An 18,684-nucleotide genomic window follows, 5' to 3' on the forward strand; every position below is an offset into this window, starting at 1 on the left:
CCTTGCAAAACGCCAATATTGAACATGAAAAGAGAAAAAAAAAAGGACGAATGAAAAGTGTCATGTACTTCCATAACATGTAGCAAGAAAACAAGTGCAACCGAAATCATGTCATTTGCAAGAAGAGGACGCCGCCTCATTTATACGGTACCATGGAACGTCCCTCCAGTTGAACGAAGGGTTCGATAGTATACTCAAGCACTCCCCCAAAAATAAACGCACTTGTAAAACCGTAGCACAGGCTGTACAATAGCCATGCATGTAACAGGCTATATGGCCGCTAGGGAGCTCTCTACCCGATGCTGGTTCAGTCAACAGACCAACCCGGTATGTGTTCCCCAACCAAGCACAACAATGGCTCAGCTTGGCCGGAGGTATCGCGCGTGCGGCCTGTGCTGAATAAGACTGCTGGAGGCAACGCAACACGGACAACAGATAATGCTCACGATGACACATTATCTAATGTTTTCAACCCCCCTTTCTCAATGACTCATCTGCTGGGAGGGGCTCCGCACCACTATGCAAGCCATGCCTGTGTTCTGTTGAGTGTCTGGCATTCTTCTTCGGCTTCCTTTTGGTCGTCTGCCAACCACCACCGGCATGAGCGACAGCGGAGTCTGGCGTCGAACTGACCCCGTTAGACTTTCGCGATTGAGTCATGGGATGACGTTTCTCGTTGTCAGCTGGTCCAGAAGGCTGATTGTGATTCTTCGATTTCGTTTTGTGTGAAACCCCGTTGGTCCGTTCAGACGCATCCACGCCATTAGACCGCCGTTTCCCACTGGAAGGAAAGTGTGAGTCCGTCGCTGGCGATGGCCCTGTGGTCAGTGGCTTTTCCCCTGAATTTACCTGTTTCGAGCGATGATTGTCTCTATCCGCTGCTTCGTGATTCGATTGCGGCACTTTCATCTTCTCGGTATTATGCTTCAGCTGAGGTTCGGAGGACTTTTCGGAGTTTGCGAGATGAAGGCTTTGCAACCGGCTCGAGAGCAGACTCTGCTTTGCACCGTGTCCATTAACAAAGGAATCAGCTGCTTTCCCTGTTTGGTAAATGTCAACCCCCTGGCGACCAAAGTAGGGCGGCTGGTCAATATCGACCGAGCTGTTGTCCTGGTATTCATGAGACACAGAGTCTGAGACGCTCGCTGGCGTATCCATATTCAGGTCATCTGAATTCGACGTACAGTGGCTCATAGCCGTGTACGGATCATAGCTTTCCGCCGATACTGAGAGACGCTGTTCACTAGGGGGTACGGACCCGTCCACGATCAAGGGTCCGCTCCGATCGCCAGATGCAGCTGGTCGCGAAGTTGCACGCTGCGTCGTCGACCCTGGTTTCGTCGGCAATGCAGAGCTGTTATCTGAGGCTTGACCGGTCGCTTCACTTGCCGGAATTGACGTCATATAATCCTGAGGGTTTGCAACAAATGGCACGACGCCACCATTTTGCAGTGCCAGTCCTACCGGAGACAGCGGCGATAGTAAAGCGTTTTGATGATACGTCTGTAGCTGCGGGGAAGTTGCAAGGTAATATCCCATATATTCATTCGGTCGGCATTCATCGAAATAGGTGGAACGAGACACGTTGGGAAGGCTGCTCGGCATAAAGGTATTGTTCTCATCGCCCTGTGTACCGTCAGGTGAGCCTGGAGCATTGCGCGCCTTCGACCCCGGCGAGCTGTCCGCCATTTGAGATATCGAATACAGCGGCGCAAAGCTCGGAAGGGAATTGACTGTTCGCGCCGGCTGTGAGTGTGCCCGGAGTGACCCACCCGGAGATCCGTTCGCAACAGAGGATCGACGCGGACTACGCCGAAGGTCCGGCATGGCAGCAGTGGCTGAAGGCGACGGCGGATTTGTGTTGCTCCCCTGCACGCCAGGAACTCCCACAGGGAGGTAGTGACTGTTGTAATACACGTTCTGGCGGTGCGGTGTGCTGAGAGGCGGATGGTTCACGGTGCCCGACCTTGATCGAGAGTTGTCGTCGCCAGAGGATTCTTGTTGCTGAGGCATTGGGAACTGAATAAACGGTTGGCGGATGAGAACCGGCGGCGGCCTCCCAGTGAGGAGCGCCTGGTTCTGCAGCTGTAGCCGCAATTCTTGCTCTTGGGCCTGAAGGATCTGTATTTGCTGATAGAGATGGTCATGCAAGAGGTACTGTGCGTGCTGTGCTTGCAAGGAAAGCTCAGAGGCGGTCATACCGTTGGGTTGACGAAAGTTACCGGATTTATTCGGTGTGTTGGAAGCCCTACGACCACCGGAGTGCCCGCCTCGGGAGAACTGATTCGAATGTCGTCCGCCACGACCTCCGCCGCGACCTCCGCGGGACGGTGGCGGTGCTGCAGTGAGCACAGGACGCGGTTGGGGCGGTGGTCTCTCCCATGAGCGTTCTTCCTCCGGTGGATATTCGTATTGTTCGCAGCAGTGCTCCAGGTTCCCTTCGGAAACGGCTTGGAATGCCCGGCGCAGCTCCATATGGACTCCTCGAAACGAAGTGTCGTCCGCTGTGTTTCCCAAATTCCGTGAAGTATTAAAAGGCTCTTCCACACATAAACGGTTGTTTTGTAGCAGATGCCAGCCTTTCGCCTCTTTCGACAAGAGCTTCCCCTCACGGACAGATATCACATGCCGTTCGTAATCGAGTTCATGACCATAGTATTTAAAGAACTGAAAGAGAAGCTCTCCGAGGCTCTGCTTGTTTTTTCGCCCATAGCCGACTAGAGAATCGAGGTCATCATCAAAAGAACAAACTATGCCGTCCGCGGTCAATTTCTTCTTATGCGGCCGAGCTTGAAGGCTCGGCAAAACAGGCGGGTCTCGCGTTTGTAGGAAATTGATTATCAGGCAAATCCACGTGTAGGAGCTTAGTGTGCCTCCAAGGCCTGTGTGCGGACAGTCAGTCGAAAACTCGCTCCAGTTGTCTGTCCCAAATCGACGACTCGACACATACCGGCATCGTTGAGGATCCTCCGTTTCGTCCAGTGCTTGATTATCATAGCCAAGGGTCGCACGCGTTCGTCAAGTTCCACATACGTCCGGACCATCCGCGTATTCTCCAGTGCCATGGTATTATTGACGTTCATGTCGCATGCTAATCGCAGCTCCGGATCCCAGATCTTCACGATAGGTACTTTGGCGTGCGATACGCAAACGACTCGTTCCATACCATCTGTACCCCAAATCATTGTCAGCGACTGCGTACACAAGGAAGGCAAATGATGGTTCGCTTACGCCTGGCTAGTACCTCTGCCAAGAGGCATACGTGCTCAAGCTCCTTATAAGTGGTAGTTATACAGATGTCCACTGAATCATCGTTAGAACACACACATAAAGTAAGCCGCGTTACCGAAACATACCGTCCGAGTCACTTGAACACAGCTTATTCCCAGACGAGCCGAAAACATGAACCTTGATATTGCAGCCTGGCCACTGATCATTGAAGAGCTTCTCCAACTTGCGGACTAATTGACGTCGCCGGTCGTCGCTTTCTGCTGACGGCAGGAGCTGATCGTATACCTCCAGCATATCGGCGCTGAGTCTCTTCTCCTCCTCCGGCTCCAACCGCTCCTTGAGACCATCCTTTTCCTCCGGCAGCAGGTCGGCACCTAATGAATACGGCATTCTTCGACGGAAGAAAGCCATGGCGGTTTCATATTTGCAGCCCGAGAACTGTTTTCGCAGCGAGGGGGGAAGATGCGTTGACTCGGAGTGGGTGGAGCGAGGGGAGGTGTTTCCTTGCGGGGGCGAAGGTGACCTGGAGTGGAAAGAGATCTTTCGCGCATGTTGGTATGGGGTGGAGGGTAGGGAATTGGATTGCTGCGAAGTCAATGGCGGCCGATTCTTTGCCTCCGGAGACGTTTCTGTGGATAACTTCCACGGCATGTTCGAGGCCTTCCGTGCTGCTACCGGCGACCTTCCACCTGGGATGGAAGATAGTTTAGCATTCCCATGGGTGTCTGGGATCATATAGCGACTCCAACGTTGATCGAACAACGTTGGCCTCTGGGGAAGAGTGGGACGAGGAAGGTCCGACGGTTTTAAGTCGCTGATGTCGAGGTCCACCTAAAATCCAACCTTGCGGGCGGAAAACAGTCCGCCACCAGCGAGTGCAGTATAATCCGTCAACGAGGGGAAGCACGGCGAGTGTCTTCGGACGGGGACAAAGGGTAACCGTAGGGAAAGCGAAAGCCGGAGACGAAGAAAGCAGTGGATTCTGTGCAGAACTCGGCCAGCGATAAGTCAGCAAAATCGCCTTTGGTGCTGCTGTGCTGTGCTATGCGCGGGCAAAAGGTGTCGCAGTCCTCGATTTGAGGAGGGGGGTGTGGGAGGGGAGGCAAAAGGCAACTCTCGCAATAGTGGACCCGCCAGAAAATGGATTGAATGGAAATCTGAAGCAGACCGGAGACAGGAGTGAATGAGGTATGGGGATTTTCCAGCGCGAGGTAAATCGGGGTAGTGGGCAGAAGGTTCACTGAGTGGACGGACCGGGCGATCGTCAAACAGATAGACGGTGTTTTAAGGGGAGGGAGCGATGGTCTCTAGCCGGGAAGAAGGGCACACTGGAAAAAACCACACAAGGCGAGCGGAAGAGTCGTATCGCGGAAGAGCAACACCGAATTTGCTCCATGTAAGGACCAGCCAGGTGATTTGAGCGAACGAATATACGAAGAATTCCAACAGGTTGCTAGGCAGGTCAATCGACGAAGCAAGCACCGAAGGGGAGGAGGGGGGGTGATCTGCTGGTGGTGGTTGTAGTGGTAGTAGTAGTTGGTTGGTGTGGTTGCTTGGTGGTTTGCTGCAGAGGTAAGCCAAAAGCCAAAAGCCGGAGCCAGAGCCAGAGCCAGGGGGGGGGAGGGAACAACTGCAATTGCGTTCCAACGGCGGGAAACTCTGCCAGGCGTTCCGACAAGTGGGCACGGCTGGGTAACCGCCGTTTATGCTTCCAGCCCAGAGGGAACTATTATCGCTCTATGAGAGATAGACCCCTCCACACAGAAAGCCTGCGAACAACAATAGACAGGGGGCGGGAAAAAAAAAAGAAGAAGAAAAGAGAAAAAGAACACAAATAATAAAATATAAGTCACAGAGCACCGGAAAGTGAAAAACAAAAACGGAATGGGGAAGAAAAAAAAGAAAGAAAAAGAGGAAGCTATTTCCTTCCTTCCTTCCTTCCTTTTCCTTTACTTCGTTTCCAAAAAGGAAAGAAAGCAAAAGAGTGGGAAACGACTCAGGGAAAGAATGACAGTTATAGGAAGAAATCAAAGAAAAATTGAGTGTTTGCAGAAAAGAAAAGAGATGGAAAAGCACAAGGAGTCCGTTGGAGGGGTTGTTGCAGCAGAAGGGGCGAGATTCAAGAGAAAGAGAAGAATACTACCGAGCAATAGAAAGCAGAATTTGAGGATGATTGAAGAACCAACACGTTTGGAAACAGCAGTCAACTCACCTAAGCACAGAAGCAAGGAAGTAATCCCAGATAGATGACAGGTAGCCTGGTCAGTGTCCCTCCTGAAGGACTCGGGGGACTAGCCGGGGAAGGAGGAAACTACTACTAGTAAAAGCAGCAACAGCAACAACAATACTAGGAGTAGGAGTAGTAGTAGTAGTAGTTCTTGTACGGAGTCCGCGGTGGTAGCGGTTGGTGGTGTTGGAGGTAAATACTACTAGTAAGTAGTACTAAGTAGGTGTGCCCCGAGGCAGGAGTAATATCGGAAGCTATTGGTCTTTTGCCAAATTAATTGCGGCGGTTGCGAATGGGGAAAAGGGAAGAATGGAAGAATTTCCTATCAATAGGGCAAGTCATGTCATCCACGATGTCTGGTTTTGATTTGTTCCAGTTGCCCCTGTTCCCCTATTCGATTTTCTGATTTTTCCACCTCTGGATTATTTCTTCGTTTCCATCCGTAGTTTCTTTATTCCCCATCGAACCCACTTCTTTCCCCTTCGCTGCCTCAGGCATATATCCCCATTATAGGATTAAGAGGTCCTGAATATCGATTACTTGACCCATTGATGATTATTGAGTAGGCAGGGTTGTTTGGTATGTATTACTACCAGTAAGTACTAGTAGTATGAGTAGAGGGGAGGAGGGAGGGTAACAAATGAGTACGTAGTTTTGTTTGGCCTATGAGACTTGTTCTCCAATCTGGTGGTCCTGCTCATATCCATCTGAAACCAAACTCCCTCTTATTATTCACTATTCATGAGGCACTCAATCGGATGCGCCATTGCACACCCATATGCTGATATCTGCTTCTACGAAATGGATATACTACGTACCTCCATGGAACCTGCAGCAATTGTCATGTTAATCCCCGTCCATGGGCTGGCCAATTGACTAGCTCAGCAGGGTGACGTGCATTCTCCGACTACTTATTACCACCGATGCATGCGACATCTAGTCCGGCTAAATGTCCTCCGTCCTCTTCATGATGTTAAGCAGTAAAGCGCTCCGCACCAAAAGAAGAGCGGAATGATACGGTAGTAAGAGGGGGGAAGGGAAGCCACGTCCCGATCGTGTCCAACGCTCAAAAGTGTCTAGATAACCCATCTTCTCTGCTTCTTTGTGTGAACCTCGATCGCTGGTACGCGGTAGAAGTCATGTTACTCGACGCCTCAAGGTTTCCAATAGTCGGTTCCTGCCACTAAGGAAGCCCGGCTGGGTTCATTGTTCTTCCCCTTTTTCTCTGCCCCGCGTTTCCCGTGCTCCTGTCAGGGAGAGTTTCAACTTTCGACTGTCTCGGCCCTTAGTCCGGTCAAATGCGTCTTGCTGGCGGCACGTGTGGCCGACGCCTCCAGTCAGCGTTCCAATGAACTAACTTCGGGCCAGTTGCCTTGGTCCACCACCTGTTTAAACACCTTCGGAAGCCCGCTTCTTCACAACGACGGTTTGTCTTGGGTCAGCTATTTAGTTTACTGGCTTGCATATTATGTCTGAAACTCCTACTCCCTTCTCCGTTCTGAGGGCCAGAATGTTGTCCCACTCTCAGCCACAACACCAACACTTGCAGTGATGATGGGGCCGATGACCCTTGACGGATCCTTCTCACATAATGGTTTGAGTTTGTATGGAGATGCGATAGAGCAGACTGCCACTCTGTTTTGTGGGGTGGGAAATATTCTCAAAAAAATCAAATTTCAGCCCAATAAGCTGGTGAGTTACGAATGTATAGATAGCTCACATCGCTATGTAAAGGTGAAAGTGAGCGTAGTATAGTCGCTGCCTCGAAGTACTTTCCGATTCTCCTAGCCAGTCATACAACGTTGGCGCTCGGTCTGTGTTTCAGTAGGTTGGGTTTTGCTTGTATGGTCTTGACCTCCCTTCGTTCAGGTGACGAAAGTTGCATGCGGGAGCTGGAGTTAGCTTAGAGATGGAAAGCAATCGTAAACTGGGCACATAACAATCCCAGCAGCTATGCTTGACATCTCAACTTGATTGGCGAGATCAACTGATATATTTGGCTAATGAGTACGTAGTACTCAGTATCTGGTTAGCTGGGGACCTCCCGAATCCAATCATTCGGGAGAAGAGCTTGATAAATTCGGACGGGGTCGTCTGCTGGCCGAAATTGGATAAGAAGACCCAGGACCCCAGAGTGGCGTAGAAGCTATTGACTCGGGTTGAGTAGCGAGAACTAACATGCACGAAAGCCAGCACGGCCAGCCACAGAGGTCATATTTCTGCAGAGGCGCGCAGCAGCTGAGCGAAACATAATATGCTCTATGATGTAGATAGTAGACGTGCAGGTTGAGTGCACATCTCTTGGCACAATCATACTAGTACTGGGTAGGACAAGTTTTTTTCCAACGGTCAATCGTCGAGTCAATTTAAGCCCCCCCATCCGATGTCGGCCGATCAAAACGCCGTAAGGACCCTTGAAGTAGTAAGTTGGGTTGTCATTTCTGTATCAGGATTATCGCCACTGGGAAAGATCCATTTCTATCCCAATGTTTCCCCGATATGTTGGATGGTGGATGATGGATGACATGCTGATCCAAGCCACTGGCAGCATGATGACGACGGACCAACCCATCTTGTGATTTGGGTATGTTCCTACCTCCTACTCAGAGCGAGCCAGGGGGGGCGGCGGTCCGAGTGTTATCCGTGTTGAACTGGCCATGCCCCACCACCAGAGACCTCCTGGATTGCGCGCCCAGACGATACGGAGTATTTATCCAACATTACTAAAGACGTAAGGTTGAACCGTGACAGATGCCGGACTTCCCACCACTTCTTATTGGAGACAAGCAAGACTAGGCTAGTTAGTAGGCAAGAACCTCGCCGACCTTGTGATGCAGCTGCTGTCAAGGAGAGCCCGAACAGGATTGCTATGATCACATGATGTGTATATTTCGGGACAGAGACACCTTGTTGGAGATCACTTTCAGGTCCAGACGTGGAAGATTTATTGCAACAACCATGAAAGAAATATACACAGTTTGTATATAGTTAGGGATGTGGAATGAGATGCTAATTCACGGTGGATTTTCAAGACAAATCTGACTCGGGGGACCGATGGAGGTGAGATGGTGTACCCGCAAGGAGTGTGGCCGACCACCGCACGCTAGCCCCCTTTGGGATTGATTAGGAGCATACCAAGTTCCAAATTTATCCCCTCGAGGACTAATGACTTTGCTGACTCTGTTCAAATTCCGTTTGGTTCCAATGTCTTCGTTCTGTAGGAAGCCTTTCAAGATCTCTTTCAGACCAATGCCATCATATGAGAGCCAAAGTGTAGTTTGGATCTAGTTTCAACTTACTATTTGATTAGTGGGATATAATACCATTTCGAAACCCGTACCAGTGTCGTACATGTATTGTTTCCTTGCGGGACAATAGTGGTACAATACATATCCCATGTCCCTGGTCGGAGTAGATAAGGACACAACCTCAGAAAAGGGGATGAATGACTGACAGGCTACTTCTGTATAAATTGTACCTTTCCGAATATCTGATATCTGGTTGAGTGCTTGGGTCAGAACAAGTAGGGAATAACATTCCAAGGCGGGTGGGACAATTCTTTGAGAGAATAAGAAAAAGGTTGACGGGCCGACGCTAATAGAAGCATAGGATACAAGGTCCTTGCCCAGTGCACGAAATTTCCGGCTTCCGGCTCCTACGGAGAGGGACTCCATATCTAAATGTTAAAAAGTCCGCGGTGGTGCAACTGGTTCACGGACTTTGTGTATTTAGCAGTCAAGGAGATATATATTAGTTAGACTAAATTGTACTACAAATGAACAGATGTTCGCTACAGAAGACATTTAAATCATCGATTTCCCTGCCTTGCCATCGGTTTTGATGCTGTCAGCAAGTCACCTGCGAGGACGAACGGGTATCATGAATGTAATATCCAGTAATAGTTACCGGAAGTACATTGCCAATACAAGTGGGACTCGAGGAAACAATACCACATGGATTCATACCTGTCAATTGAAGAACAAATGATTTCCATTGATAGCCAAAGTAGTGGACGGTAAATAAAAGAGGCGTAAAACAAGGACCGTTTAATCTTCACTTATTTTGCCTGCAATTCAACTACCATCTATGAAGCAGTCAAACAGATTGGAAGGTAAGATTTTAATTTTATGAGGGGGGGAAATAAAACCAAGAAAAAGCAAAGAGAATAAGAGGAGGACCCTCGGTCGACTAGCGATTCAACAAGCCGAATCTCCATTGCCAACCAGAACAATGCAAATCCGTCCGATGCCCACCCTTTTTTTTTCTTGAACCTTTCCTAAACAGGCTGGAGACTGACGGGTTGTGTGTGCGTGTGCGGGTGGACTACTTGGGAAATACTAGCATGAGCTTGTGGTGGTGTGCGCTTTTTCTCCCAAGGTGGAGAGGACGGAGAACTCGATTCGAAATTTTTTTTTTATCTCACACCTTTCCACCTTAAGGTTTCTTTTTGTTAATTTCCTTTTTGGACTCCGTCCCACGACCGCCATCTAATTTCTGGCCTCTGGTCGATGGGGGAGGATACGTAGATAGATAGATAAATAGGATCTAGTACGGAGTTTCTATCTAGTGATGGTGATGGTGGTGGTGGTGGTGTCTATTCCGAATGGAAGTTTGCGGATGGATTGATTGATTGATTAGTGATTAGTTTTGTAGTGAGTTGGTTAGGAGTGATAAATGGTTTCCATTATTATTACCTAGCAGCTTTTCTGGCTGGCTGTCTCTCTCTCCCTCTGAATCTGCGTTTCTTATCCCCGGGCCAGAAAAAATCATAATATCCACGCATCTCGCTTCCCTTCCCTTGCCCCCCCTCTCCCTCTCTCTCTCTCGCACCCTCTTACTCGCTCCTCTTCTTTTCTTGGTCCTCCCCTCTTCCACCCCCGGTCCTCCTCAATCTCCCTGGACGTTGCACCTCTGCTACCCGACGCCTTTCTCCTCTCCCTCCTCCCTCCCTCTTACTCACTCTCTCACTCTCACTCTCTTCCTCGCCATTCTTCTTCCCTCCCTCTCCCCCTTTCCTGTCTTATTTCCCGCACCCACCACCCCCACGCCTTCTCCAAACCCTTTTTAAATCCCTCACGCCAGACTTTTTATTTGTCTGTCGTGCCTCCAAAGGGTGAGAAGCCGTTCGTCTCGTCCCTGTTCTGCCTCGTTCGCTCGTGGTAGAACCGTCCGGAATTTTTTTGCTCCAGGAGAACACCCATTTGCTTTGGTAAGTCTACAATTTTTTATGAATCTTACCGTCCCGTACCATTGTTATTATTATTTTTTTTTCCCCTTTGGGCCCAACTCGACCATGAGACATCACCTCCATGATTTCTGGAGGAACGCAGATTCACAACTCATCCATTATATCTCTCTGCATCTGCTTGGCTCTTAATCGAAGTTGGTGTCTTGCATCAATTAAAGTTCGTTGCGTCCGCACCTCATTCCTGTCATGTGAAGAGCCCGGAAGGAAAGGGGATAAGATCGAAGGCAGGGAGAAAAAAAAAAGTTCGATACCTAAGGAGTCAAATTGGGAGATCTAATAATAAGTCCGATCGATGTCATCGCTGGTCGCCATCCGCCATTTTGTCACTCCTGTGCGCTGACTCGGCCACCTGGCCCGTTTTATTTTCGGCCTCCACCTCGCTCTAGTCGCATCTTGCTTTTTTTGTCAATGCCGTTCAGATTTGTTGTCGCACCCAAAACATTTACTCACCCGTCATATCCAGACAGGCCTCTCTCGATTGCCTTCGAGCGGATCCATCCCCATCGCATCAAAGCTTGACTCCGTCCGTCATCGTACCACGTTCTCCTCCGGTAAACATGTCATACTACGAGCCTCAGGGTTGGCAGGCACCGGCCGCGCGCCAGGCCTCTTGGGAGCAACCTGCTCCCCCATCACGGTCAGGTATGGATGGCAATACACCGATTCCAACTGCGTGCATCACTGTTCTCAATACTTACGACAATTCTTCCTTACAGGATCGAGCTCCGTTTCCCAGCGTGACGAAATCCCGGCGTTTTCTTCTCAGTTTGATGGTACGAATAGCCGTCCCCTGCCTTATTTCGCCTTGTCTGGTGCCACGACCGTCCAGTAGCGCGCAAGCACATACACTGTTCGCCGTGCCGGAACTTGTGGCCTGTTCCGTTCTGTGACAAACGTAAAATAAACGATTGAGTTGGGTGCTAACACATCCATCAGAGGTCGACCGTGCTATCGATAACCTCGTCAAGAGTGGAAAGCTGTGGGCTGCACCCCGGAGGGATTCTATGCCCATGATGATGGGCCGTCCCTACCCCGACTACGGTATGATATTGCGAGATCACTTGATTACATTCGACACGTTCTAAACTTCAGTAGCAGATCCCCGCATGGTCAACTCCATGAGCCAGCGTCATCACTCGATCAGCGAGTTCGATTCCCGGATGCATCCCAGTCCCAATGTCCAGGGCTTCTATGCCTCTCAGCGTTTCCAGGGTCGCCCCAATGAAGTAGAGCAAATGATGCAAGCGAAGCGTCGGATGGCAGCACAGCGTGAGAGGGAGCTCCGCAACTATCACCAGGAGCAACAGTACAACCGAAGTACGTGGTAGCATCTGTCTTTGGAGCCTTTTTCTGCACCTGCATCTTTCTTCCCCAATATTCCCCATACATACTTCTTGGCCCATGTGTATTTGTTGGCTTGTATATTACGTTGGGACATGGCTCCCGCTTCGAACATGGTTTTAATTCTTTTCTTCTTCTCAAAGGCCTGCTTGCCGAAATGTCTGGAAACAAGTCCGATCGCTCCCTCAGCCCGGCCGCCATGAGCGAAGAAAGCCGCCGGGAACTACTCGCTCGTCAGCATAGGGCTTTATACGGCAACGACAGCCCTGCCTTCTTCCCTCCCACCGGTCTCGCCGACGACGGTACACGTTCCGAAAGCCAGGCAGGTGGCACGCCGACTTCCTCGACCGGCGTCCGTGGTGCCTCTCCCCGCAACGTTGATCCGTTCGGTCTCGCACAAACCCCCGTTCAGGGTGGCGCAGACAGTATCGGTCAGGCGGCCGCCGGCGCTGCCTCCTTGCAGTCGCCTTCTCGTGCCAACAGCACCTCCTCCCCCAGCTCTGCCATCAACCCTGTTTTTGGCAAATACGACGGTGCCGACCAGCCTGTAACCTCGACTTCGTCTCCCGGCGGTGCTGATTCTCCTTCGTCGAGACAAGCTCCTTCCAAGTCCATGGCTGGGCCGATTGGCTCCGTTGGCCCCATCGGAACCCGTCCTCTGCCCCAGCCTCATGCGGGACAGGTCTCCAACCCAGCGCTGAACAAGCGCTCCACGACTCCCCTGCCTTCTCCCTTGGGATTCGGTTTCACTGCGGGCGATGGCGCCTCGGATCGGTCTGTTCCCTCCGTGTCGACCGCACCCTCTGCTGCGGCTGCGACCGCTGGTGTCAAGGATACATCGGGTGGAGTTGGCCTTGGCTGGGGCAACGGCAGCGGTGTCTGGGGTTCCAAGAACGGTCTCGGAGTTCAGGCATCGGTCTGGGGTTGAAGAGTAGAGGGCGGATAACTAACATCACGCATTATTTGTTCGGCATGTGTTCGCTTCTGTGCAGTGGCGTTTTAAAGAGAGGGGTTTCGTTTTGATACTATTGGGAAAAGAGCATGGTACATATTCGGAAGAGGTGGTGGTGCAAGAGTACGTCTTTTGATTTTGTCTAGCGCTCTGTCACATGTGGACTGTTAATTTGGTACATGGCTGGTTTACTGACTAGGGGACTTGGTTGGCCTGTTGGTTTCTGGAGTCGGTATTCCCCATTTGGTGTGCTTTTTTGTGCTTGCATTGATGGTTTGACACTGTGGTTTTGGTTTTTCATCGTTTTGATTTTCCATTGGTTCCTGCATCCTTTCCACTCTGCTTTTTTTTTCTTTCGTCATGACCAGCCACGACCTGCCAGGTTGGGGTTTGTATTTACCTTCAGGGAGGAGTGTACGTCTCGGGCTCTTGTTTCCCACTCATTCACGGGGGGTTCAGGTGTTATTCTATCATCATTCGGGTCTGGTTGCGAGTTCGGCCGAAACATGCGGGTTTTAGTTCAGCAACTGGGCTTTTAGTTTGGGTATGGAAAAGGTTGATTGATTTTTGTGTCTTACTGCGTTTCATGTGTTTTCTGGGGACATTGGCAAAAAAAGGAACATTCGGGGATGCAGGCAAAACATCAAAGAGTTAACGGAGTCTGATCTCATGTTTTTATCAATGGTCATATACTATTTGCCATTTTCCTTCTCATCATCCCCCTCCCATCCTCCATATCCTCCCGTACAACACAGGTATCAAGCCAAAGCCTCCCTAAAAAACCGCACCAACTTGGGCCCCGACACCTCCAACCGATCATACAAATCAAAATGGCCCATCCCAGCCACAACAAACAACTCCTTGGGCTCCCTCGCCAACCGCACCGCCTCCTCACTATAATGCAACGTCTCCGCCTCCTCCCCAGCAATCATCAACACCGGCCTCGGCGCAATCAACCGCATGAACGCAAACGAATCATACACCACCATCCGATCATAACTCTGCAGGGGTACCCTCTGCGTCGACCGTTCATGCTTCCCCCTGCTAGTTCCATAATACTCCGCTGCTGCAGCAAAAAACGAATCCACATTATCCCCTCCTCCTTCTCCCTCTTGCACCATCTGCAACACCTTCTCCGCATCAAACATCTTCGGCGCCTCCCCATTTTCGATTCTTCTATTCCTCTCCCCAGCTGCACCCCCCAACACCCCCCCAATCACCTCCCCCCTCTCCAATAATCCCCTCCCCACCCCACCACACCTACACATCCCCCCCACACAAGCCGCCGACACCGTCGCCACGGCCTTAATCCGCAAGTCACCCGCCGCAGCGAAACAGACGTACCCGCCCGACGCGCAGATGCCCAGCACACCGATTCGCGTACTGTCTACCCCCGGGACGGAGGTCGAGAGATACGTCACTGCCGACTTGATGTCCTCGACGCGCTGGAAGGGGTCTTCGAGGCCCCGGGGGTGGCCGGTGCTGGAGCCTTGGTAGGCGGCGTCGAAGGTGAGGGTTGTGAAGCCTGCGTGGTGGAGGTGGGTGGCGTAGAGAGTGGTGGTTTGTTCTTTGACCCCCGTCATGGGGTGTGAGAGGATTATGGCGGGGGTAAGGGTGGTGGTGTTGGTAAGGGGATTGTGGTGGTGGTAGAGGTGCGCGGAGAGGGTGTGTGTGGAGGAGGGGAAGGTTATGGGTGTTGGTGTAGACATTTTGGTTGAGAGTAGGAGAAGGATTTGATTGATTGAATGGATTCAGTGGTAAGTAGTAGATGATTGGGTTGGATTGGCGATGGTAGTGGTAGTTACTACGAGTAATTTATATACTTGGTTGCTGCTTCGGAGAGTGGTCGGGAAGTCCGAAGATTTTCGGGGTTGGAGATTCTTGATCGGCACGGGTGGATGACGAGGGATATAGGTGTTAGGACGGGATTTAGATGCTGCTTGTTGTTTGTGGGATTGTTGGAGTTATCTAGTGGTGGTTATTTTATAAGTATTGGGAATGGGAATGGGAAAGCTGCGCGGTTGTGGTGAGTACTAGGTGTGGTGTTGGCATGATATGGAAATACAATAAGTATATACTACTTGGTGAATTGGATGCCATGACTTACTAAGTAGTAGTAGTACTAGGTCTTACTGTGACTGAGTACTACTTTACTGACTGTTGTCATTGTTCAGTGGTCAGAAACAAGAAAGTGTAATATATCAATGCTAGTCCCCTAGTATATGATATCGTAGTCCAAAGATGATTGTATGCAAGCGCTCTTGATTATCATGTCGTCGTCTAATCAATTCTTCTAATTTAAAGGTCTGCAGGTAGCATAGGGTCTCGCTCAGAACATGTTGTAGATATGGAGTCGCTACGACTCCGCTCAGCAGCAGCCTCGATCTTTCTGCGTGCTGTAAACAGTCCCGACACGCCACGTTCCTGATTCCGTCCCAGCCAGGGTTTGCGTGCCTCTCCCAGCACACGCCGTCCCAAATAGTATATGAGCTGCCCGAGGATGATGAGGCCGAAAGCAATCGGGTACATCCAGTGGATTGTGTAGTGAAACACCCCCACCCCGATGAGAACACCCCAGAAATTCATCGTCAACATCGAGATATTGAAGAATGCCGCGGATGACAGCCGGAATAGCAGTGGTACCATACAATAGAAAGACGCAAGACACAACGTATATCCGGTCAAGTAGATACCAACCTGGCTGTTCCAGGTCGCATTTTGGAACGAGCTACGGTCGAAAATGCCGGCCTGGATGCCATTTATGACCATGCCGTACATGGCCATTTGACCCAGGACTTCGTACACCGGGGCCGTACTGACGAAAAACTCCTCACCCGTGTTGGCAAGTCCGTAGAATGTCGCACCCAGGAGCGCGAAGAGGTCGCCCTTGATCAGGTCCCTGCGCGAATAACCCCCCTCATCGGCACCAGTGATGCGGTCCGAAGCAATCAGGACGCCCATGCCGCCAATACAGATCAGGATACCTAGCACCTGGGTGATATGGTAACGCACGCGCAAGATCGTGAAGGACACGATGACCACGACCGCAATAGCCCAGAAATTTATCAGCTGGGCACTCAGCATAGTCGTATAGCGATAGGCCAGCACAATGAAATAGTTTCCTTCCACGTCGCAGAAGGCCAAAAAGATATCTATTCAAGATCCGTAATTAGAGAGACGTTGGGGAAGTGTAGGGTATTTACGTATACAGTGAGACTTACATTTCCAACCGTGCCGGAGCACCACTCGTACCCAGCCATTCAGACCATAACGGTATATGGTATATGGGGTAAAGATAGCGTTGAGCAAAAAGTAGTTGAAGAATGTCTGGAAAGCCGGAATTGAGGTTCCCTCGCTGACTAGTAGTGTACTAAAAGTGCTACAGGCAGTGTTGGTGATAGCCAGAACCTGTCTGTGTGACAAGTTAACCATCGACCACACCTTGGTGCTTCAAGCATCTTAACTGTAGCACTTACCCAAGGAAAAGGGTAATGTAGAACTCTTTCGTTGCAAGGTAAGCAAGGACATTGTCTTCTTTCTCAACATGCGTGACAGGCGCTTCTGGTAGGTAGTCGGCGCTCCGAGGAGCCTCTAATATTGGATCAACCTGCTCGGGTGATTGAGCTACAGGTATGTAATTAGCGGGTGGTGGAGAGGATCTCTGAGCGGCAAGCCGAGCAGCCCTGATATCGGACATCTCTGATAAGAGATACAAAAAATTGAGTTTTTGAGCCGGGCAAACTTGAGACTGATATGGTTCTAGGAACGACTGGGTGACTTAATAACCAAGACGAGCGCAAAGCCCCCAAAAGTCGCTCGTCTATGGCGATGGCCAATCCGGTGACAACCTGAGAAAAACGAAGAGCTATCGAGATATAGGTGCCAAGTAGAAGATACTGCTGAAGCTGGAAGTAGATCGATCCAACGTCAAGGCTAAAGCCGAGGTCAAGGCGGGGAACATTCCTTAGGTAAGACAACCGTGGATCGGATCTCGCCGCTATCCCTTTTGCAGTATGATATGCCAGGTCTCTGCTGCAGCTATCTATACCCTCTGAATTTGTGATACCATTGAGAGCGAGCCAAGGCTGGTCACAGATGGCTCGGTATTTAATAATCGAAGCGTTGGATTCAATGGTCCGAAGACCGACAGCTCACCTCAATGCCATAAGCACCTAATGTCTTAATGTACTTGGTGCTGCAAGATGGTTATGGCAGAGACAATAACTAAATCTAGGAAGGCGCAATGGAATTTATAGCAAGGAAATTGCAGATCGATATGCATAGCAGACTGGGAGCCAGGGATATACACGATGGAGATGAGGTTAGAAGTTATCGCCTGTGAAGGCACAAATTTACTAAAAGAGGAAAAAGATCAGGTGATACATGTCCTAAAAGGGAAAGAAGCGGAAGCGGCTTCTAGAAAAGTGCCCGTTCCAATCAAGTCACACCCCAGCCAGAATGGCAGCTGCTGCGCATCAAAGCTCCTCGGATGCTGCTGGTTCAGGTTTTGGGCCATTCTGGGCAGCCCTCGAGCTTGAAGTAGGCACTAAATCCGCGATGTGGGCTCGAATCAAAACCAAGTGGAGACCCTCCGACCATTTCGTTCCATTGCAGTTTCAACTTTGACAGCTTGCATTGCGATAGCCTAGTCATTTTATGCGCATCATTATTGCGACCGCTAACCATTGGCAAGATCATCTTCATGTAGGTATTGACTATTTAGGGCATTTTGTTCGAAGGACTATATGAAGGGTAGACAACCATGATTCCGATCGAAGTACAAGGTCAGGAGAAGTCATTGCATGGGCAACCACCAATTGCCTTAACCCCATCTGACGCCACAGAAAAAGCAGCGTTACACATAGCAAGTGTGTAGAAAACCCACAAATAGCGGTCAATCGGTCATGGACTATGATATCTCTCCCAATGAAGCATTTCCATACACTTCTTGCATGGCCGATGCATACAAAGTGCTGCAAAACGGATAGAGCATTGTAAGATACGTGCGTCCTACTAGACTTACAGAAGAGCTAGTGGAATGAATGGAGGAAAATCAAAGAGAAGAGAAGCTATGTAAAAATAAGCATGGTAGCTTTCAAGCAGACCCCTAAGCATTAGCTTTGCGTGAAGTGATAGCACACTCCTGCGCACATCTCTTAATGTGTGACGACTCGATGCTTAGCCATCGCATGGGATTCCCGAGATAGCAGGAACTGGGGACATAGTATCATCATAGTTTATTCCACTGAATCAGGGAGGCATGATAGATAGCTGTCGGCCGGGGATAGCGGGTACTGCAAAGCAGGTGACGAGCGCATCGTTGCACAGATCAGGCAGGATTGGAAGTGGACGGTTCGGTCGATGCCCAACATGGAGATGCTCTGACGTTTCATGATTATTACTAGTTTCCATGAACTCTGATATCAGAGAGGAGTCTCATATGCGTTGCTGAGGAATTCTACTATGCAGGTGGTGGGAGGAGATGAACAAAAGCATTGTGATGTTTCATGAACCGGTGATGCCCATCGGTTATTGTCCAGGCATGGAGATTTTACATAGTTACAATCGGCGGTGGGACGGGCCCAGGCAAAAAGACAAGAGACGTGGAGACTGGAGACCGACTGGGCCAGACTTTGTTTGGTTCGGGAGGAAAAGGATTATAATTAGAAACTCCAGGCTCCGAAG

General features: G+C 50.2%; 5 protein-coding genes across 5 annotated transcripts; 2 read left to right on the forward strand and 3 right to left on the reverse strand.

Annotated features, from left to right (window-relative positions):
- Positions 1-468: 468 nt before the first annotated feature.
- Positions 469-3,966, reverse strand: AKAW2_50777A (PAP/25A associated domain family; the record flags this gene model as incomplete). Its single annotated transcript, XM_041690632.1, has 4 exons — positions 469-2,882; positions 2,951-3,169; positions 3,232-3,303; positions 3,357-3,966. 4 exons carry the CDS (start codon positions 3,964-3,966, stop codon positions 469-471), a joined length of 3,315 nt encoding a protein of 1,104 aa, XP_041544198.1.
- Positions 3,967-5,115: 1,149 nt separating this feature from the next.
- Positions 5,116-5,481, forward strand: AKAW2_50778S (uncharacterized protein; the record flags this gene model as incomplete). Its single annotated transcript, XM_041690633.1, has 1 exon — positions 5,116-5,481. One exon carries the CDS (start codon positions 5,116-5,118, stop codon positions 5,479-5,481), a length of 366 nt encoding a protein of 121 aa, XP_041544199.1.
- Positions 5,482-11,263: 5,782 nt separating this feature from the next.
- On the forward strand, positions 11,264-12,975 carry AKAW2_50779S (uncharacterized protein; the record flags this gene model as incomplete). The annotated part of the gene is made up of 5 exons (XM_041690635.1): positions 11,264-11,348; positions 11,423-11,479; positions 11,643-11,747; positions 11,805-12,023; positions 12,191-12,975. 5 exons carry the CDS (start codon positions 11,264-11,266, stop codon positions 12,973-12,975), a joined length of 1,251 nt encoding a protein of 416 aa, XP_041544200.1.
- A 782-nt stretch (positions 12,976-13,757) lies between these two features.
- Positions 13,758-14,708, reverse strand: AKAW2_50780A (alpha/beta hydrolase; the record flags this gene model as incomplete). Its single annotated transcript, XM_041690636.1, has 1 exon — positions 13,758-14,708. One exon carries the CDS (start codon positions 14,706-14,708, stop codon positions 13,758-13,760), a length of 951 nt encoding a protein of 316 aa, XP_041544201.1.
- Positions 14,709-15,297: 589 nt separating this feature from the next.
- AKAW2_50781A (DUF914 domain membrane protein) lies at positions 15,298-16,696 on the reverse strand (the record flags this gene model as incomplete). The annotated part of the gene is made up of 3 exons (XM_041690637.1): positions 15,298-16,151; positions 16,221-16,411; positions 16,476-16,696. 3 exons carry the CDS (start codon positions 16,694-16,696, stop codon positions 15,298-15,300), a joined length of 1,266 nt encoding a protein of 421 aa, XP_041544202.1.
- Positions 16,697-18,684: the final 1,988 nt, after the last annotated feature.

The sequence above is a fragment of the Aspergillus luchuensis genome, chromosome 5, assembly GCF_016861625.1.
Source record: "Aspergillus luchuensis IFO 4308 DNA, chromosome 5, nearly complete sequence".
NCBI lineage: Eukaryota > Fungi > Ascomycota > Eurotiomycetes > Eurotiales > Aspergillaceae > Aspergillus > Aspergillus luchuensis.